This window comes from Arachis stenosperma, chromosome 8, assembly GCF_014773155.1.
Source record: "Arachis stenosperma cultivar V10309 chromosome 8, arast.V10309.gnm1.PFL2, whole genome shotgun sequence".
NCBI classification, from domain to species: Eukaryota; Viridiplantae; Streptophyta; class Magnoliopsida; order Fabales; family Fabaceae; genus Arachis; species Arachis stenosperma.
This window is the reverse complement of record NC_080384.1, coordinates 52,833,147-52,856,038: the sequence shown is the minus strand read 5'-3', so window position 1 is coordinate 52,856,038 and position 22,892 is coordinate 52,833,147. Positions and strand designations below refer to the sequence as shown.

Sequence of the window (22,892 nt, the reverse complement as noted above, 5' to 3'; positions counted from 1 at the left end):
ATATGTTATAAAATTATTAAATTAAAATAATTAGATTAATAATTAAGTCATAATCAAAATTAATAAGTTCTTATAACTCTTAGTATTTCTCTAATAAAATATATAAGATTAATATTAATATATTAATATAACAAGGGGAATGTGAAGTTGAAATTTGTTTTGTACATTTGTTTGAGACACGTTACACTCCTCTCTTTTTCTTTGATTCACACACGATGAACTCTTTTAGGCATAAGATATTTTGTTTTGGATATGAGATTAGTTTGGGTTAAAATTAAAATTTGTAAATAAAACATTTTTAATTTTAATATTTCCTATTTGCATTGTGTTGTTTATAATAATCATTGACTGAGACTCATTGTGACGGGTTGCGTTATTGCCTTATTGGACTCCATATTCTCCTCTCCAACCTGCGTTTGTCTTTGGATCCCATTCCCATGTCAACTTTCTATCTCCCTTTCTTTCATTTTTTTTCCTTTTTCATAATTTATTTTTTATTTTTTATTTTTTATTTTTTATCCTTCTAGTACATGTCATTATTTTTATATTTTTATCAATTTATTTTATTTTATAAAAATTATTATAGTCATTGATTTTTTGGATAAAAATGTATTTGAATAATTTAAACCTTAATAAAAATCGGATTTATTAGAAACTAAAATATTCGTTCTTAATAGAAATAATTTAACTACAAAATTAATTTTGAAGAATTCGCTGCTTAAAGAAAATGTAAACTATTTTGCATACAAAGAATATCTGTTGGTCTTATTTTATAATTAAAAAAATAATGTTATATATTTAAATATTTTTATCAATTAAATTTAATTAAATTAATTTAAATTTAATAAAATTATTTGTATGTGTGAATCACACACTTTGCGTTCTTTAATTTATTTTTCATGCATTTTTTTATTATTATCGTTTTTATGTTACTGCATTTTTTTATTTCATTTTCTCTTTCTTCTCATGTTTGTTACGACATATTTTTTTTTAAGGGTAAAACAATAAAAATTATGAATAAATGAAATAAAAAAAAGAAGATAGAAAAGAAAAAGAAGATAATAATAAAGAGGATGAAAAATTTTAAATTGTACATAATTTATTCAAAAAAGTAGCATAATTTTTTTAACCATAACATAAGAAGTATTGATGCCTTGACCCACAATTCAGCAACTTAAAAGCACATAAAATCCAACTTGTAGAATCCAAACACACTCTAGTAGTGTATCTGACTATAAGTTTGACTTAGTACCTAGGGTCTAATTATTTCTACAAACATATCTACATATTTAATTCTGAGATCGTAATAACTCTTAGATAAAATAGGAGAATAACCATCCATTAAGATAGGTGAATAAGTTATATTTTTATACTATATAAATACTTTATTAATTTCAAATATTTTTTAACTTTAATTTATACAAAATTGGCCAATACTAATTTAAGTATCAAAATTCCTTGTTAACTTATAATTTAATTTATAACCAAAAAATATATAAAATATTATTTTTGGAATTATTATGGTCTTGTTTTTAGTATTTTATTTTACTAAAAATGATTTCAGGTGCGACAATTGAATTTTTTATCGATTTAGCTTTGTAAGAATAATAGAACACTTATCGTATATGTAAATAATAGAACACTTAATAAATTAGTTTTGAATTTATGTATTTATAACTTTTGAAATAGGTTATATCTTTGTTCTATTTTAAATTTATATAAACCACTACAAAATGTAATGATTTACAATTTGTACGAAATCTGCTATAAAATAGCACGAATTACATTGGAAATGTGCAATGTAAAAATCGCTACATGTTGCTGTAGTTTTTGAAAGAATTGGCTCATGCATAAACCACTATAAAGTTTAATAATCTCTGTGAAAACAACAGCTACTTTAATCTGTTAGAGGGTGCCACTGTTTATGTGGAGCTTGGCTATAAAACTGCAATAGCCAGCAACGAATTATTCATTTAGTAGAGAGGAAAAATTTTGTTTTGAGAGAGAAAGTTGTAGTTTGAGAGAGGGAGGATGAGCTGGGGGAGAGTTTGGAAAATTAGGAGAGGCCATATTCAAGTAGGATCATGGCGGACGAAAATTGCTTGTATCCTGTACTCAATTCTACGACGGGTGCTATAATCCTTTACACTCAACATAGCTTCCTCTTTACTCTAGAAAGATTGGCCAATCTGAAATTTCGTAGGAGTGATTCCATCATGCAATTCTTGATCCCCTAAAGGTAGGATCTACGTCCGGCTGTTGGTCGATGGCTTCCAAATTCAAGGTTAAAAAATGTGGAGGATGTTGCTGTGTGCCGGAAGTTGATGGGTCATGTTGTGTATGTGGATTACTCCGAGTACTCTTATTACTGTCCCCAAGTATGTCAACAGACTCTTTGTCCGAATCATCATCTCGCATCAATTTTCAACTCGATCTGGTTCACCCTTGCCTGCAAAATCAGGAATCAAACAAGGTGAACTAGCCATCTAAACTGCAATAGATGGGGTTCAATCACCAGACAAGAAAGTGCAACCACAAGCATCGAGGTAGAAGCACCTCCAACGAAGTCGACTGGGGATTCGGAGCTGATGCCCAAAACTGTCGACACTATCTTCCAACTTGGCATACAACTCGTGTATTCTCACTACTGAAAAATTTCGTTGACAGTGAAACAAAAATTGCATATCTTCATCGGACCCTATCACAAATGTATCATACTTCACACTAGTTAACACAACAGCAATAGGGGTCTTGTAAAATAACTTCTTCGCCCACTTGATCCCATACACTCCAAGCTTTTGCAATGTACTGATTTTTAGCTCTGAAAGGTATTCGATGACCGAATAAAAATACTCAGTAGTTCTCTATCAATAAACTTAACACCGTGCCTTTTACTTTTTTGAATTTTTTTTTAGAGTAATGCACTAAAACTAAAAAACTCTCCTCACTCTCCATTGTGAAAATGACACTATACTTTTTTACAATTGTTTTCCACGGATATATACATAATTTGCCACAGACCTATTTTCACATAAACTGCTAGACCCTATAGTAATTTATGCATGACCGAATTCCTTCAGAAATCGCGACATCCTGTAGCGGTTTTTGCATTGCGCGCTTTTCAATGTAATTTGCACTATCCTATAGCGAATTACGTGTAAATTGTAAACTACTACACCCTATAGCGGTTTACATAAATTTAAAACAGAACAAAGATGTAACCTATTTCAAAAAATTGCAATTACGTAAATTCAAAACTAATTTGATCTAATTATGTAAATTGTCCGTACAAATAAGAGAAAATGCTCGTAAAAAATGTACTAAAAAAATAAAAATTTTAGATTAAGTACGATTTTAATTTTTATGATTTTAGTCGAAAATTAAAATCATCTTCAAATTTTTTTTTGCGTTTAAAATTATCTCCAACATTAAACTTTATTTTAATATCATCATTTTCTTAATTTCTAGATACAAGTACTCTCATCTTCCCAAAAAATACATCTTTTCCAAAAAAGACAAGAGATTATTTGTCCTCATCTACTTTCTCAATACAACATAGCTCATCAACCAACTAAACTAGCGGCTTGTCACCACTTCTGGGATTTTCTGTGGTTCTCGTTGCACCTATCCCATTACCCTTACTTTTGCACTGGTGAACTCTTTGGTCGTGCCTCCGTTTCTGCCACTCTGCCACCAAGTGCTGCCTCCATTTTTTGACGAACTGCAGCTGTTTACTTAAACGAATCTCCACAGCCACCAAGCTTGCCTTAATAGCTATGGATGTCCATCCCTTTTGAACAAAAGCTCAGACTCGTGCTTTTGGAAAAAGAAGAGCGAAAGTACAAGGGTAGTGGTGGGGTGTGGGAGGAGTGTTGCGCCGCTTCTCTCCAATCTCATTATGCTTCTTTGTTTCTCGTCATTCTCGCCGTGCTGCTCTGCCATGGTTGTCGAGCTGCCTCTCACCCTCGTCGTCTTGGTCTCGGCCGTGCTGCTCTGCTTTTCGAGGTTGTCGCTGAAATTCTGGTAGGTGAATTGAGTCCTCTCTTATTGATTTGTTAATCAATTCCGCTAGGGAGACAATGAAAAATCTAAATAATGTGAACAATAGACTGCAAATTTAGCCTAAATACATATAAAAAATAAAAAAACACTCCACAAATGACCTAAATAAAAAATCCTCTCAGTTATTCCAAAAAAATAACCATCTCAAACCCTAATTTATCAAAGCCTTTCACTCTAATGCCCTTTTCTTTCCCAACCGGTTGCCACCCCCACCTTCATCAATAATCATCCTACTTCGCCATCGCTGATTGGCTTGCCACACTTCGTCACCGCCGTTGCTCACCCATAGTGAAAATAACCTTCTACTTAAGAATAAAAATAATCATTCGCCTACCTAATAAATTGAACATCCAACATATTTTAATTATATATAGCTAAACAAATCCAATCAAAATAACAATCCACATAACAATTAAAATAATTATCCGCATACCTACTAAAATGACAATTCTAAACTAGCCATTAAATTATTATTAAATGGTTGAGAGGTATTAAATGCACAAGGTTTCTCCATGTGAACTAGGTGACCCGTATTCTTTATGCCTTCAAATACTATCTTATTTCCCAGCTTCCTGTATGTCATGTCATGTACATGCATGTTACCATGTTTTTCCAATCACTAGCTAAATAAAAATATGAAATTTATGGAAGGGTTACGAGAATGAAAAGTGAATAAGGAAGATTACCTGAAAAAAAGCTGGAATGTTACCATGTCACATTCGGCAACGGCAACCTGGACGACGGGATGAACGAATTGATGGCTCCATCGATGGTTTATTCTCCAGTGACTTTTATCGGAAATTACGGCGTCTCAAAATGACAAACCGGTACGATGCAGTAGCAACTCCACGAGAGGGTTGCGCAACACCGCAACAACGCGCCCATGGGAGAGTGGCGCGAAACAGCGGCAGCAACGTTGGGTTGAGCGCCGGAGGGCGAGGCGCATCGGGCTCTCCGGCGGAGGTGGTGGCGGTGTTGGCGGGAGGCTGCGACAGCGTTGGTATGGCCGACGGGGAGTGCAGTGGCGTGAGGTGAGGACCGAAGAAGATGACAGCGAGTTTTAAACGTGTATTGAAGGTTATAGTGAGATTAGGAACTAATCTCACGTAGTGTGAATGAGTTTAAATACTAATCCTAATTTTTCAAATTTTAAAATTTAAAATTTAGAGTAAAGTATTGTTTTTGTCCCAACGTTTGGGGTAAATCCTATTTGTGTCCCTAACGTTTAAATCGTCCTATTTATATCCCTAACATTGGTAAAAGTGATTCAATGTTATCCTGCCGTCAATTACATATCATGAACACTTTAGTTTGAGTTTTAAAAATCTCTTCTTGAAGTTAGAATACAAATGTCTGGGATAGAATCGATGATCCACTTCGAAAAATAGCTCATCAAAAGTTAAAACTAATTTCTACAACATTTACATAATTCACTTTTCTAGGAACACAATTGAATCTAAACACAAATAGTGGGTATAATATTAAAATCGAACACATCCAAGTGAGACCTAATTGAAATGAATACATCCAAGTGAGAATAATTAAAAAATATAATATGATTTGTTAGTATAATTGATAGTAGGATAACATTGAATCACTTTTATAAATGTTAGGGATACAATTAGGACGATTTAAACGTTAGGGACATAAATAAGACTTACCCTAAACGTTGGGGACAAAAATAATACTTTACTCTAAAATTAAATAATTAATTAATGATCTAATTTTTAATTTTAATTTTACCTTTTTTTAAATTCATTGTTCACAATTAGCATTGTTTTTTCATAATTTTTCTTTGTTAATTTGTTTGATTAATTTATTAATTTTTCAATTTAATGTCAAACATGATTTTATATGTACAAAATTTTTTTAATAGAAAAATTTTTTGTGAGAATGAAGAGCAGAAAAGTATGATAAGAAGGAGAGAGAATAATAAATATAAAGAATTTTTTGAGCGAAAAATAATTTTAAAATAAAGTTCAATTTTCGGAATGATTTCGAATGCAATAAAAAAAATTTTAAAATAATTTTGATTTTCGACTAAAACTATAAAAACCAAAATAGTACTTAATCCTAAAAATTTACCAGAATAAATTGTATTCCACTATTAGTTTGCGTTTATTTATTTATTTATTTTTAATATATCAGTAACTTTGCATACAAAATATGAGTCAGTGATAATAATCTATTAACTATATCTATAATAATTAGATAAAGTCGCTATCAAAGTACGATTTTAATTTTTTTTCCAGAATTCCAATTCTCGACATTGTACACAAGTCATTGTATTACTCTTCCTTAGTTAATTTAATTAATCAATCAATAGTTATATTTGAATTTGGATTTAAAAAAAAAAAAGAAAAAAGAAAACGAAAAAATATACTCTTTCAGTTTCTTCTTTTTTTTTTTTTTTGGTCAGGCGCTTTCAGTTTCAATCACGCCCTAACTGGCTGTATAGATTGGTAACTTTATTCCAGACACTTGATTGTTGATGACAAAGAAGAATATTATTGTGATTATACCCAAAGGGGGAAAAAAAGAAAAAGAAAAAAAAGGGAAGAATATTGTGATCATTTAACCAATGAAATACACATCACATGACATCCCTCACGAGACTGCCACATTCCCACTGTCAAAAAAACCAAAATATTTCTGTTACTTACATAGTTACACATTATCACTATGTCTTTGCCAACAAGAAAAGAACAGAACCAAAACAGGTGGAAGAGTTCACTGGATCCCTACACAGCTGGTAAGATTAGATACTTAGATTTTTCAGAAAATCCAACGGAACTTTGTTCAACAAAGAGGTAACAAGATTGAACTTGATGGAACCAAACAAAATAAATAAATAAATAAATAAATAATAGGAGGCACCATTCTCACTAAATTTTAAACATCACTATTTAACAAAAGTTTATAGTCTGCATATCGCACAACTATTATGTGTCTTGATCAGTAAAAAGAATTTCATATTTTACAATTACCTGTTAATTTTTGCTGCTAATACAAAAGTCAGTTTAGTAAATGATCCATAGATATCTGTATTTGCAGTTAAAAAAGCCGAAAATTTTATGCATTATTTTTTTTTTTCAGTGCGATGACTAGCGCCAAACCAATCTAAACTTTTATGTACTATTTTTATTTTCGCGTTTAATAAAAAAATGCTAAGTAATTAAGTATGCATATTTATTTGTTGAAAGTTGAAACTTCTATATTCCCATTACAAATGGGGTTGTCACATCCATGAATTACGCAATAGAATAGCTTCCATCAAGGGAAGGAAACTACTCTATCCATTAAACTATGACGTTATATTAACGCAAGTTGTATCAGATTAGAATGTTCTCATCTAAAAAGCATGACTATATAAACATTTAAAAATAATAATAAATACCAAACCAATCATCAAATGCCAAAGGTTTGGTCAGTTTTTAAGGATCAGTCCGAATCATGCTTCAACTACTCCCTCACCACCACCACAAATGTCAATGCAGCTTGAATGCCCCCTTCAAATACGCAAAGATCCAAAACTCAGATCAAGTTGAAATCACCATCAAGTATTAACTTTATAAATACAGACACAGCATCAATATTTGGCAGATATTACACACTTCTTTTATCTGCAAGATATCAGAAGTGACAAATTAGAGAATTTGAAACTAAATCACATACCAATATATATAGGCAAATGCTAATGCGCTTTGGAGAAAGTAAGGACGCCCCTTGATATAAACCCTAAAATTTAAACTATGAATTCTAAATCCTAAATTATAAATTATAAATTATAAATTTTAATCATTGATATAAAAAAAATAAATGAAGAGCTAAGATTGGTTTAGTAGGTAAATACAGCACTCTTTACTTAGTACAGAGTGTTTAAGGATCAGCCATATATATATACTCAAAATCTAACAGATGTTTACAGTTTTACATGTAATGGTCTGGGGAGTCTAGAGTCGACCTGGCAATTTTATTTCCATTTCTCTTAATCACTTGGCCATTGAAGCGCTATTAAACATGTTATGAACTGTTTCTCATAGAAGATTACATCTAATAAAAACTTTTAACAACTTGGGTAGAAACACAACACAATATAGTTGCATCCCTCGCTGAAAGAAAATTTCAAATATGTCAAGAATGCAATTTGATTAGGTTAAAATATCAATCAGATTATTTTTTGCCACAAAAAATTTGGCCAGCTTTAGTCTACTAAGGGTATGTTTGGTTGCAGAGTGAACATAAGAAGGAAATTTTCATTTTGATTTTAATGTGTAAAATTACACGGAACTCACCCACAAATTCTACTTAATTTTTACCTTGACAACCAAACAAACACTAAGAAAAGCAGCACACCAAGTTAGTCATGCATACCATTCTTTATGACACATCTCGTGTGAAACTCCACTGGTTTACTGTTACTAATGGCCATTTGGTACCTCCTCCTAACAACATAAGACAGGCTAATTAAAATATCACAAAGCCAAAATAAAAATAGAATTCTATTCCTATCCAATACTATATTAAAGAACAAATTTCAGGAAAATATTTACTGAGGTTGAAAATTGGTCTCTAATACTGTGCATTGATTTCAGCATCATCTCTAGAGTGTCCGTAGCCAACCGGAACTTAACATCAAGCTCTCCAGAGTGAAGTTGAGAATCATTTTGAAGCTGAAAATCATAAAGTTGAACTTGACCATTATACATTGAATACCATATGTGCAACTTTAGAATTTAATTTTATTGTATGACCAGCAACAAAAACAAAGTTATATGCATTGACATTCAACCATACATTTTCTATAATCCATATTAGCAAAAATGTTTTACCCTCAAAGATATAAAAAACTAACAAAACCCTTACAGGCACAGCTTTGGCAAATTAGTCTCTAAAATATAAAAAAAAAAAAAACTAACAAAATAGCCCCTAAAAGATCAATTGCTAATAATTTCATCTCTACTTGTGATTAATTTATCAGTATTTCAATCTTCCATGGACGAAATTAGTGATTCTCCCTAAAAAAGAAAAGAGTATTTAAAGAGATTGATCTTACTACAGTTGAATAGGTGCTATATGCCTATATACCTTCAAATTAATAACAGCTGCAGGGTCTGTTGAATCTTCATCAGCATTTGCCATATTCCATGTCATTGCCTTTAACCTAGGCACAACATTCTGAAACACACCACACACACACACACACACACACACACACACACACACTCCAAATTACAACAATCCTTAGAAAAAATCGCACTCATAATCAAAATCAGAATAAGTAAATGAACGAACCTTATCTTTGAGCACATCTTGTTGCCACAATGGCTGAAACTTGTGCAACAGAATCGTCAACAGCTTCTGCAGTTCCGGCAACACTTCATTCGGAAAGAGCTTGGTGATTTCGTCCTTGCTCGTGTTCTCATAGACGCACCTCCGAATCAACATTCGAAGACACACCAGAAGCTGGAAATAGAAGAGAAGAGAAGAAAAAGAATTCAGCTAAGCATTATTACAAACAGTTGGTGAGTTGAAATTGAAGGAAGATTAAAACGGCAGCTAACGGGGTCGAGGTCGGTGTCGTTTTGAAGCTGGAGGATGTCTTGGATGACACGTCGTTCTGAAGAGTCGAGACCGCACTTTCGCGTTCGCCAGAGTGATTCAAGAATGTATTCAACGGATTCCTTTGTGTTGGCCCTCAGAAGAAGCGACAAATGACCCCACAGCGATTGCTCCATACTCACCACTCAACACACTTCTTCGTAGCGCTGTTCAACTTCAACTGTTCTCTCTTCATGACCGGTTCAGCCGAATGTCAAATTATGTGTTAACAAAATTAAGAGTTCAAAAACCCGGTTCAGATTATACTAACTAGTAACTATCTCTAAATCCTTCAAAATCCCAACCATATATCACTGCGTTTTACTATTTTCCTCTTCAAAAGCCTAACCATCTATCATGCAAATCCCTTGCCTTTAAACCTGCTTTGTGTATGGGGAAATAGATTTTGCTTGTTCTTCCATTATTCTGCATGAAGTATTTTTGCTCAGATGATGGCTTCTGTCAACAATTGAGTTGTGTGTGTTTGTGTTTTTTGTTTTTGACCAAATGAAAAAATAAATAATAGATATGATTTTTTGGTCATAAGATAAATAATGGATTGAGTTGCATTCGGATGTAGGTTTGTTTTTGCTCTTGTTTATTTTTGGGCTTATAAAAATTTAGAACTTTTAGTTATGCCCATTTTGGGCCTGAAGATGGTCCATTAAACGATTCTTTTCTGTGTAGCAAAAAGAGAAAGAAAGAAAAAGAAAAAACGTTCAAAACGACGGGGAAAGCGCCAAACTGTGTATGTGTTCAATATATTATTTTGTGTTGTGATTTGAGAGAAGCTGAAGGAGCGGCTCTAGCCATGGCACCGCACGATCTCCGCCGTCCATTCAAACGACCGTTGATCTCTGATCAAGAGAAGCGCAGGCAGCAGTCCCTGCTCCGGCAGGCACAGAATCGACGCGACGCCCAGAACCATGCTCGATTCCTCGCCTCCACCGCCTTATCGCTCGAACAACCGCACGAACTCGAACCCGAACCCGAATCAGCACCCGAACTTCACGACGAACTTATACCTGACTCCGAAGCTCCCGAGTCACCGAAGGAGCTTGACGTGGTTGAAGCGTCGAAGCTGAAAGGCGCGGAGGCTCGGAAATGGTTCGCGAAACAGCTGATGCATCCCGAATGGATGATCGACATTCCCGAAAATCTCTCACAAGACTGGTTCGTAGTTCTTACTTACTCTCGTTCCTAATTGAATCTTCTAGAAGTTTTCGTTTCAAATAAATTTGAATTTCCAATTTGATTGTTTGTTTATTGTTTTGCAGGTTTGTGTTTGCTAGGCCTTCTGGAAAACGATGCTTTGTGGTTTCGTGCAACGGCACGACGATAAGTCGTTTAAGGAACGGTTCGATACTGCACCGTTTTCCGTCGGAGTTGCCGAATGGTGCGAGAAGAAAGGATTCCTCTGGTCCTGCTCAGTCTTACTCCATTTTGGACTGCATTTTTCACGAGGTTAGTTATTTCGTTGCTGAGTTTTCTTTAATTTTATTTATTTATTTTCAATTTTGATCCTCTAGTTTTACTTGTTAATGCAACTGTTCCATTTATAAGCAAAACAAGATATATATAAGAGTTTGATTCTTGTGCACCGTTGTGTAGGTTTCCAAGAGTTTTGAGTTTGGGGGATGTTACTTTTACATGTGAAAACAAATAAAATGCTATAAATATTGTGATAATAGGCATCTCCTTTATTTGTATTGCTTAGCAATTTGATAATTTGTGTCTTTCACTTGTTCTCTCTGCACTATCTTGTTCTTGAAAAACTTCATTTGTTTTGGGTTATCAGGTGGATCAGACTTACTATGTGATTGACATGGTTTGCTGGCGTGGCTACTCGCTTTATGATTGCGCTGCAGAATTTAGGTTTTTCTGGTTGAATTCCAAGCTTGCTGAGACTGGCGCTTGTGAACCTCCCTCGCATTATCACAAGTACAGGTTCAGTTTGGTTCCAGTGTACTGCTGCGACCAGAGCGGTTTATGTGCTGCCTATACTGGATCTGTGCCTTATGTAAAAGATGGTCTTCTGTTTTATAACAAGTAATTACAAGCCTTCCTTACAACGTATTGTTCAATTTTTGTATTGTTTTATGTGCTACTGCTGTGGATGTTGAGAGAATTTCGTAAGAACTTTCAATATCAAAACACATTCGTTCCGACTATGCTAACCTAGGTCAGAATGCATCTTAACAGATTTTGCAAATGGATTGTTTTGCATATTTGTTGAGAAATGTAGTCTTCTCAACTGGCATTCCTAATGCTTGAGAAATAATATGCAGTGAATTAATAACAGTGTCTGGGCCTTTTCTCACATATTACTTGTGGTGTCTAATAATGAGCTTTTTGTTAAATTTATTTTCCATTTTCATTTGTTATGCGCTGTTTTTTCTTTTTGATGATTCCTTTTGATTTGGTTTATTTCTTAGGCATGCACACTATCAGACAGGAATTACACCACTAGCATTGGTTTGGAAGGATGAGAACTGCAGTCAGTATGTCATGGACACAGATAGCAAAGGACAGGTTCCAAATCATCAGCAGGTGCTGTTCATGCTTCCTTTTTATATTTTCGTTGTTTGCGTTGTCATGCCATTTCTTTGTTGTGTATATATTTCAGTTTTGTCTCGTGTTTATGGATTTCCGGCCCTTGTGACATAAATTGAATATTGCATGTATGGATTGACTGTTTGTATATCTTTTTATGCACTCTATGAAACAATTTTCTTGCTTTATAGTTTATAGTTTATATTTCTTTGAGAGTTGTACAAATTTGATTTTCAAGAAAAAGTGTATATCTCATAAGACAACCTCATTGTGAAGTATATGCTTGCTCTGTTGGAGTTTTACCATGTATAGATATAGTGTGATTTTGCATGTCTCCCGATACACTTTTTTTCTCCTGGTAGCAACAGTACTGGGTAGATGAAATCATGAAATTAAATAAAGTATATTCTTCAAGTCTGCATACTCATTCATTATTTCCTTATATGATAATTTTAATGAGTGCTGATGGTCCAATGATGATCGATCAATTTTCTGGCTTACCAAACCAGGTGGTTTTGGAGCTACAAGAAGGTGGAAAGCTGTGCACTTCCGATGATCCTCCTGTAGTATTTGGATGTTTAGATGGAGGCTTTATGCATGAGGTTTGTTTGAAAGAGGAAATAATTGTGCTCCTGTTTCTTTTACTTGAATTAATTGTGAAAATAAACAAATTCTGCATCTCTGCCACTATATATAATGTATCTTTACAAGGATTCTAGAAAACTGATTTTCTTTTGAACATCATTCAATTGATGGGAAAAATAATCATTTGGGTCGAATAGTATGACAACCTTTCAATCATGAAATGTAAAAGCAAAGACAAGTAGATTAACCATCAAAATTCACTTTTTTTTCCAATGTTTTACCAAGTAATTTTTATACAACTTTCTTCTATTTGCAGTCAGAGTTGCATTCAGGATTTCTTGTACGGTTTGCAATTGGAGAAGGGGGACTGGTTTTGGTGGATGGAAAACTTGAGAAAGCTGATCTAAATTATCTAGGCAAGGCCAACCGTGCTCGTGCTTCTGCTGATAGTTTCTCTAAGGTAGTAAAGGAGTATTCTAGCAACCTTCTTAAACTAACCACAACTTCTCATTTCATTAAAACACCAATATTTGGGTACGGATGGATGACAAATCCATATGAAACATATATCATTATTGTAGCTATTTTAATTTTTAAAGGGAATGCAATCACAAGGTATACCATTTGATTGCCAGGGGAAACACTACTTATCCTATTTAACACAATCACTATAGATAATTATTGGTTCAACAATCTCAGGAAAAATTATTGATTCATATTAATTTTTTTATCATTCTTTTTTATGGAAATTTTGAGTGTAGTAGTCTTAATCCAATTGTCAATTTTACAGGTTATGTTCCAATACAGTGTTCGACACTCTCCTCTAAGAATTGATGATTTGTTAGGATCTGTCAACTCAGCAGCTGATGAAAGTAACAAAGTTTGTGATATTGAAATGGATGGTTGATAGAAATGTATAAAGGCTTTCAAGTGTCAGTATCTTGCACTGAGTCCAATTTTAACAAGTTTCACCTAAAGTTTTGGTTTGCAATGATGTTTATGCTTTTTGATGGCTTCCATAACTTATATGAAGGATTTGCAAAATTGCTAGCTTCCCACACGTTCAGAGAGAGGGAGTTGTATTTGTCATGTCTAAGAGTGCAATTTGCCAAATGCCAACAAAGTTTCTTTAACCAAGATGGTAGCAGGTGTGCATATTCGATTTCATTTTGTCTATGGTTCATTTGATGCTGATGTAATATATCTTATGTAGTTTTCTACCATTAAGCAACATAGATAGGGAGCACATGAATGTATAGTACAGGCTATAAAGTTTTAGTGGAGTGATTTCCACTCATATATTGGAAGTTATGTGCCAGTCTTCCTCTATCTTACAGGGAGAGTAAATATGTAAGAAGGCCCTTATTATTTTGAGTGTTTTATTCCATTCCACTACAAGATCATTAAAAATCACTACAAGTTCATAGAGACATAACAGTCTAACGCTCAGGTTGCTAAAGTGATTTTCTCACAACCATCATGCACACAGGCCAAGACATCCCTGTAGTCCCTATGAATGGTGAAATAGTCATAGACCAAACCATCACTACTCTTCTTGTACTCAAACATGAGATATGAATGGTTGAATGCTGTCAACTTGCCAAAGCCGTAGTCATGGTCCCTGTAAATACTCCAGACAGGGGGTGACGCCACGAAGTCGGACAAGTGGCTTCCTCCACCGCCAACAACAACATGGATTGTACCATTCACAGTGCCAGAATAATGTGTTTTTTCTTCGTTGACACATTGATTCTGCATCATATCATAGCCATTTAGATAATTAGCATTCTAGCTTTGTCATTTTTACTCATGATATATATATATCATGAAGCAATGGAACAATGGTATGTCAAGTCATGCTTTATTTACCTGATAAATTGGGCATACTCTTTCATAGTTATGGACATGTCCATAAAATGCAATGTCTACTTTGTACTTCTGCCAAAGCTTTTGGAGAGATTCCCGTCCCATGGGTTCTTCAAATGAGCCCTCCATGCCATACCAAGAATTAGAGGAGTACCCAAGTGGACGATGAGCCGCAAATATCAGCCATGGTTGCTGCTTTCTGTCAACTGTTGCAAGACAATGCTCAATGAATTTGTACTGTTCTGTTCCCTCTCTCCAGTCATGCTCACTGTCTGCTATACAGAACCGGAACATGCCATAATCTGCTTTGTACCTGCATTATTCCAATTTTTCATCCAAAATCTGAAATCAAATCGAGAAAGGTAATGATGCCTCATCATATTTTGTATTTATAATGAAGGAATTTTACCAGAATTTGGCTTTGTTCTCAGCAGGATAATAATACATGGTTTCTGCTGGAACCCCGCATTCACCACCTGAATCCGGAGTATCATAAAATGATCCTGTGTTTGGCCAATCACGTTCATGGTTTCCACTGAACCAGATATTTTTTCAGTCTCATAAGAATGTAGAAAATGATAACTTCAATGAAATGTAATCAAGGGACATGCCAAGAAGCCAACTAACCTTGCAATCATGTATGGTACTCTTGATGAAATTTCTTGCACTTGAGCTGTGAATTGGTCCCACTGTGAGATGTAACCATTGGCATATGGCATGTCCCCAATATGGAAAACAATATCATAATTTGCCAAATCCTCAATGAGTCGATCAGTGGTGTTAAGTGATCCAGGTTGATAATCAGCATATTCATTTGAACCATCACGCTCAGCCTGAAAGATTGCATGAGAAGAAAAAGGTTTGGAGTTCACTACTATTAAGTTTTGGTTAAAAGAAATTCTAATAGTTGGTACTACCTTTCCCATGTCACCAAATATAATAACACGTTGCAATGAATTCTGTCCAGGAAATGGTGGTGCCTTGAATGAAAAAGTCCTACTCCAAACGTAAGAGCCATTAGTCAGAAAATGCCCCAACGTGTAAGTGTACCTGTGTTTTTATTTTTAATAAGAAAAAAGAAAAAACAAATTAGAACAAACAATGGTAAATAGTGGTAATGCCATGAACATGCAAATAATGATAGTTGAATGCATGCAAACCTCAAATTAGGCCACAAGTTCTTAAGGAAGCTTGTGTGTATGAAACCTGGGTCACGCCACCCAACAGTTCGTGCAGGTTCACCTGTAAGAATTTTCGAAATTAATCACATACTTATTCGTTAATTTAAATAATTGTATCAGTAATTAAGTATTAATCAATTTCAAAAAGATCATGAATAATTAAATTCATACCACACATGCTGTTTCGATTAAATGTCAATGTTCCAGCAGGAGCACGTCTAACCTCTCCTCCATTAGAAACATATTCAACAAAGGGTATGGCATCTCTATGGTCATATCCACTTGTCCATGTGACTGTCATCTACACTTGTTTAAACATTTCTTTACATTGTTAGCATCTATCAATGCTTAATTTATATTACTCATGCACCATTTTCCATAACCCCAGCATTAATTATAGCACAATAATTCAATCATTTTTTATTTTTTTTTAATGATCATTTAAGTAGTGTAGTAAAAAATTATTTTTATTAACATAAGAACATGTAAATATGTAATTAGATATCTGTGTAAAATATTTGATAATAAAAATAGGATTCATTTTGATGTGCTAAGGGTGTACCGATATCTAACACATGAATTTAATTACATATTATCATAATAAATATAACTACTTTTTAATATTTCATGTGTGAATAGTCATAAAAACAGGCTGAATACTTTGGGTCCGTTTGGGAAACACCAAAAATCTACTTTTTTTCAACTTTTGACTTATAGAAAGTTACATTAATGTGTAGATAAATTTTTAACTTTTCAAAAAGTTATTTAAGAGCTTTTGAAGAAGTTAAAAAATGTGATTTCTCCTATTTTCAAAAGTTATTTTATCACTCTTATTTAATGCACAACTTTAAAACAAGAACTTCTATAATAATTATCCAAACTCAAAATAACTTATTTAAAAGTTATTATTAATAAAAGTCCTTATATTTTAAACTCATTTTTCAAAAGAACTTATTTAAAAAGTTTAGCCAAACTGGCCTTTTATCCCAATCAAAACGAATTATCTAGATATTTACATTTACTAATACACACATCAAAATATAAAATTAATGTTCAAACATACAATAGATTTTGCATCAAAATGAACTATTTGAAGGATGTTATTCAAGAACTTACTTCATCCCAAGACTTGCCAAGAGCAAGACGCGGATACACAGGTGCTTTAGGGTTCAAAAATCTTACGTTTTTTGAAACCGCCACAAGCTTTGGCTGCAGTGATCAATCTCATGAATTCCAGTCAGCATTTCAATTCATCTTATATTTTGAATATTATTAGCATGCTTAATTAATTGATGAAATGGTATTTAATAATCATTACCGATGATAATCCTCCAGAAAAGAGTGCAAAGGAGAAATCTTCACGTTGATTAATCAACTGGAACTTCAAAACAGCTGCCCCAGTCTTAAGATAGTTTGAATTATCGTGATTTGCAAACTTGTACTGTCACATGCATTCATTCAAGTCATTTTTTACATTACAATAATTCGAATAATATTAAAGTATATATGCCATATCGTTTTTTAAAGTTAGGAGTGAGACTCAAATTCCAAAACCTCTAAATAAAGATAGAAAGTTAAGTAGGGTTTATTGTGTAATTATCCTTTTTTTGAACAGCACCATTTTTGTTTATTTGGGAAAAATCCTCTAAAAACAACAATTATTTGTGGATGGAGGTAGTAATTAATAAAAAAGTATAATAAACCAACTCTGAAGTAGCTAGTATTAGTCAATTTTTTATTGTAAATTATTTTTAAATATTTTTTAAAGAATTTAGAGTATATTAAAATTAAAAAATACTAATATTGGCTAAAAAAAGTTGAGTTCCTAATTGAAGTATTAATAATATATATCACTGATTTATTAGCTTAGCTAACCTTTATTGGAGCTTGGCAAATGTATGGAGTTTCTTGCCAGCCAATGCTGTCTGGTGCTGGTGGACAATTTCCTGAACTGCATCTCATAATAAATTTACTTTCATTTATTTTGTTCATTCACATGTTCATATATCTTTGAATGACATATCCAGAAATTATTATTATTATTATTATTATTATTATTATTATTATTATTATTATTATACTCTAACCAATCTTATAAACATGGGATGAACATTTGAGTTGCACGAATGATTATTGTATTTTATTTTTGGAGTTGTATATATACTAGGTTACATCGGATTTATATATATGACTCAATTATAGTGGCTATAAAATTTTATCAACATTAAAAGAATATAATTTAAATTTAGGTCATATTTTTTTATTATTTAACCAATTTTTAAATTTAATCATTTTTTATTTTTTTAAATTAAAAATTATTACTAAATAATAGAACAATATCACATTAATTTTAACTGCACTTGTTAAATATTGGCAAAAATTTCATATGCATCGTAATCTCATAGTCACCATAATCATAATAACCTTTTCGTATAATCAGATACTAAGAGGTGGTTGTACGTTTTAAAAGTTCAAACTCCTCATTTTATATTTGATACATAAAAAAGATTATGTGCTTTTAACTTTTAAAAAATTGAGGTACTTTTGAAAACACTTAAGATAGAATTTTTTAAAGTTGACTTGTATTTTTTAAAATTTAAAAGTCTAATATAATTTCATATATTAACTAATTTTTAAATTTAATACTTACATTTATGTCTATTAAAATATTTTAAAATTTTAAAAACTATTTTACCAAACACAATTGATGTTGCTTGTGTTTATTAAGAGAAAGTATAGGGAGCTAATGGCCTAAATGTACAATGCGTACAATGTAGGTTTAGGAAGTATTAGAGATATGACCATTAGTGTTACTAGATGGTTATTCATTTTATTTATGAATTAAAGATTTAATCCATTATATACATTGTACGCTTAAACTATTGTCTCTCTAATACTACACGTTTATTAAAAGCTATTTCTGATTTTATTTACCAAACATAAATATTATAACTTTTAAAAACTCATCTTTTAAAAATTAACTTTTATAAGCTACTTTTCAAAAATAAAAGTTTTACCAAACTAAATATAAATTTGTCACTAAATTTAAAACGTACTGAAAGATGCCCTTATCATGAAGGGAATATTTTTTATAATTTTTGTGTTTAAAAGTAGAAATGAAAAAAAATGGGACTCACTTTTTTATTTTTGAATTTTATGACTAAAATTTAGTCATTATACAATGTATCCATTGATTCCATTTATGAAATAGAGAAAGTATTATTAAATAAACGTTTTCAGAGTGGTTATTAATAAATTTTTGATTAACTAAAAATACAAAAACGTGATTCACTTTTTAAAATAAGATATTTAAATTTTTTTTAAAATTAATTTATCTTTGTATATTTTAAATAGAAAAATTTAAATACCTTATATTTTAAAAATTAAAGAATTTTGTATTTTAATTAATTAAAAAATTTTATATATTCAAATTAAAAATTTAAAGATTTATTTGTTTTTTTAATTTAATAATTATTACCAATAATACTGACTAAATTACTAACTTTTATTCAAAAGATAAGAAGAGATCATATTTTATTTTTTTAAATATAAAAAAATTGAAGAAAATATTTTCCCTGCATTACCTGAATTTTGCAGGAGAAAAAACTCCAACCCAGTCATCATTTGATGGCATTGGATTTAGAACTTTCACAGTCACCCATGCTGTATCCTCGCCCTGCAACCATATTATAAATGCTTATTAAATAGATTTGAAAAAATGTGTTAAAAAATAAAAAATATAAATTTAATTTTAATAACACTTTAATATTCTCAAAATTGTATAATCAGCGTAACTATTATAGTGACAATAATTATAAATTCCACTATATTTATTTAAAATTTTAAGAGAAATAAGTAATAATAAAAATTCTCAATGCTAAAATTAAACCTACATATATAAAATCTGAAGCTAATAAGGTTTATATACATTAACATCTGTATAATTTTCAAAAAATTAAATATAACTTATTTTCTTGCTAGTGAGTAGTGACATATTGTATATCTTTTCTATGCGTGACTCATGTTATATGACTCATGCTTTTTATCCACTAATAAGTAAAAAGCTACGTTAATTTAATATCAGAGAATAATAAATACATAAAAATATCCCTATTGTTAAATTAATATATATTTATACACAGTTATTGAAGCATTATTGATTTAGACTTGACTCTATCAGGAGAAAACAAAACTTATTTATTAGATTATTAGATATGTCTAGTTGGATTTTTTTTAATAATGTATCATACCACTTTAATTTCCTGGTGATAATAATATTTTATATTAACACATGATGATGCTTAAAATAAAATAGCAAAGGCTTTCTACCTGCTCCGGTTATTGATTAATTTATTAAGGGTTAAAATATCATAATTTATAGAAAAGACCAAACTAGCATGGACCCGACATCGAGAATATTATTATCCTAAATAAGATTTTACTTTTAGATTTTTATAGTGAATAGTGAGTAGTGAGAATACTAACAGGAATAATTAATAATTGAATATAATTAGCTGTTCATTCCTTCTATGTTTTTTTCCCTAAATTAAACCAACATCCAATAAGCATTTTCCATTAACAAAGTAGGATCCAAGAGATGCAACAAGCCAACCACCAAATTAAAGTAAGTAGGAACGAATGTTATTGCATTTCGAAAAATATAAAGATGGTAGCATTTTTTTAATTTTAAATTATAAATTATAAATTATAAATTTTAAATTTTAAGTTATAAATTTTTAATTTTAAATCATTGATATAAAATATAATTTTTAATTTTAACGTAGTATGTAAACCAATTTTACACATGTATCACGTAAGGTCATCTTATTGAAAAAAATTACTATTTTTATTGACCACGTGAATGATCATTCAAAAGATTTTACGATTATATAAAATATTGGCGAGTGTTGAGTAAACAATGACCATCTTGAACAACATGAACAACCACCAATCAAATAAAAACACACTACACTTTCAAATTAACCATCTAAATCTTAATATTAAAATAATCATCCGTATACCTAGTAAAATGAACATCCGATATATCTATTGTTCACATTTTTTAATATTTTCTTTTTTTATACAGTGAGTGTATCAAAATTTAACTCAAATAATAAATCTAAATTAATAATTGAATATATTAATGATGAGAAACAACTAAAATAAAATAAAATACATAAATCAAAATCAACATTAAGAATGATTAGATTGGATATTACCGAAATGCCCAGCACTGTAGGAGCTGCTGCAACGGCGGCCATATTGTTAAGTGCAAGAACGGTTTTATGAATGGCAATCTTTGACAATGGCTGCACTCCCAAAACATGATTATGCCCTAAAACCATGCCCAACTTGGTGAACCAAAATAGAATCAAAATCATAATCATGTTTTGCTGCTTCAATAAATGATTACTAACACTACTACTCCCTTTCATTTATCTAATCTATATCCAAATGATGAAAAATAAAAAGAAGCAAGTGATGATATACTATATAGTTCAATAATATGGTTTTTTTTTTTTTTTTTTCTGAATAGAGACTAAGAAGCAAAAAGGGATTTGCGCAATGGAACTTGTTTTCGCTTAGAAAGAGACCTTGTCTTCGTATTTATAGAGTCCAATCCGTTGAAAAACAACTAATAATAAGTAATAATGATGAATTTTATTATTTTAAAACACATCTATCTAATATTTGTTCTAAAAAATAGTTATGATTCTTACTTTTTTATTTTTAACAATTAAAAAATAAGTTTAAATTTTATATTATAACAGTGTAAAAGAATTTTAGACAAATAATATATTGTATAACATCAGCAAAAGTAATAAATTTTTTAATCTATTACTTATAAAATTATTTAAATACATCAAATTACCGTATACAATTTTTATACTCACAGTATTTTTTTTTTGGTGACTTATACTCACAGTATTAAATTCTTATATTTATTTTTTTAAAAGAGAATTTATGTATTTTTTATTTAAATGAAAATAGAGAAGAATGATTAATTATATATATACATAAAAATAAAATAAATTAATAGAATTTTGAATTTTAAATTACGTTAACAAATTAACAGAATTTTAAATTTTAAATTTTTTTATGGACTTCTGACTAGCATAACTAATTTAAAAAAAAAAACAAGTATAACAAATCTTATTTCTAAAAAATAAAATAAAATTTTAATAATGAGAACTAACGAATTTGTTTTCTTTAACAATGTGATTATAATTATTCTTGAAATTAAAGTACTGTTTTTTCTACCAATAAATAATAGTTCAAATGAGATAATTTTTTCACACTCAATTAAGAGGTTGGGAGTTCGAGTCTATCTTTAATAAAAAAAATACTGTTTTTTCTCATTATATATGTTTTAATAATATATAATTATAGCATAGTAACTATTAGTCATAATTATTAGAAGAGGGAATCCAATAAGAGTTCAAGGTTTTAAGTTCTTCTCTTTGTGCATTTGCCATCAGGCCAAAGCTGCTGTTGTGTAAAATATATATATATATATATATATATATATATATATATAACTTATCCTAAAATTTAAGTTACCTCATCTTAATTATCCAACATACACTCACAAATATAAAATGTAAAAAATATCCCTTTCTCCCCATGAATCCAAAGAACACTTTAAATTTCTCTTCAAATAGCGTTCAATCAACATATACCAACAGTCACATATCCAAAAAATTTTAATAGTGAAGATAAATATACTAAAAAAAAATTAAACTTATATATAAAAAATATATTTATATAAAATAAAAAAACTTAATTTATAATAATTTTTTTCTTTATTTTCAAAATAACTTAATATTTTTTAATTTAATTTTTATACATTATTAACTTAAAGATTTTTATACGTCTAGTCAATTATGTATGGTCAAATAAAAAAAAATCTTTTATATTCATTGTGAATAATTATAAAAAAAATGTGATTGAATAACTACATATAAAAGTTTATATTCTCAATATATTAAAATTAAATTATATGCTCTTAAATAATTACTTTACTACTAATTACAATTTTTAACT

At 30.8% G+C, this 22,892-nt stretch overlaps 3 protein-coding genes across 5 annotated transcripts; 1 reads left to right on the top strand and 2 right to left on the bottom strand.

The window, feature by feature from the left end:
• Positions 1–7,235: 7,235 nt before the first annotated feature.
• On the bottom strand, positions 7,236–10,151 carry LOC130946236 (protein FAR1-RELATED SEQUENCE 3-like). Of its 2 annotated transcripts, none has more exons than XM_057874907.1 (6): positions 9,627–10,151; positions 9,358–9,528; positions 9,151–9,240; positions 8,616–8,735; positions 8,437–8,507; positions 7,236–7,685 (listed from the first exon to the last, which is right to left on the bottom strand). In XM_057874907.1, the coding sequence occupies exons 1-5, from the start codon at positions 9,798–9,800 to the stop codon at positions 8,484–8,486; spliced, it is 579 nt and encodes a 192-aa protein (XP_057730890.1). In that variant the 5' UTR covers positions 9,801–10,151; the 3' UTR covers positions 7,236–7,685; positions 8,437–8,483. The 2 variants fall into 2 exon arrangements, with proteins under 2 accessions (XP_057730890.1, XP_057730891.1); XM_057874908.1 differs by having other exon boundaries at positions 7,236–7,571.
• Positions 10,152–10,417: 266 nt separating this feature from the next.
• LOC130944248 (uncharacterized) lies at positions 10,418–14,067 on the top strand. Of its 2 annotated transcripts, XM_057872477.1 has the most exons (8): positions 10,418–10,836; positions 10,941–11,127; positions 11,462–11,712; positions 12,099–12,213; positions 12,726–12,818; positions 13,118–13,261; positions 13,592–13,733; positions 13,835–14,067. In XM_057872477.1, exons 1-7 carry the CDS (start codon positions 10,475–10,477, stop codon positions 13,706–13,708), a joined length of 1,269 nt encoding a protein of 422 aa, XP_057728460.1. In that variant the 5' UTR covers positions 10,418–10,474; the 3' UTR covers positions 13,709–13,733; positions 13,835–14,067. The 2 variants fall into 2 exon arrangements, with proteins under 2 accessions (XP_057728460.1, XP_057728459.1); XM_057872476.1 differs by having other exon boundaries at positions 13,592–13,917.
• Positions 14,068–14,148: 81 nt separating this feature from the next.
• LOC130944247 (nucleotide pyrophosphatase/phosphodiesterase-like) lies at positions 14,149–21,367 on the bottom strand. Its single transcript, XM_057872475.1, has 12 exons — positions 21,068–21,367; positions 19,433–19,524; positions 17,724–17,799; positions 17,167–17,289; positions 16,965–17,057; positions 16,020–16,149; positions 15,828–15,909; positions 15,585–15,717; positions 15,295–15,500; positions 15,077–15,202; positions 14,671–14,980; positions 14,149–14,553 (listed from the first exon to the last, which is right to left on the bottom strand). The coding sequence occupies exons 1-12, from the start codon at positions 21,281–21,283 to the stop codon at positions 14,248–14,250; spliced, it is 1,893 nt and encodes a 630-aa protein (XP_057728458.1). The 5' UTR covers positions 21,284–21,367; the 3' UTR covers positions 14,149–14,247.
• Between the last annotated feature and the right edge of the window lie 1,525 nt (positions 21,368–22,892).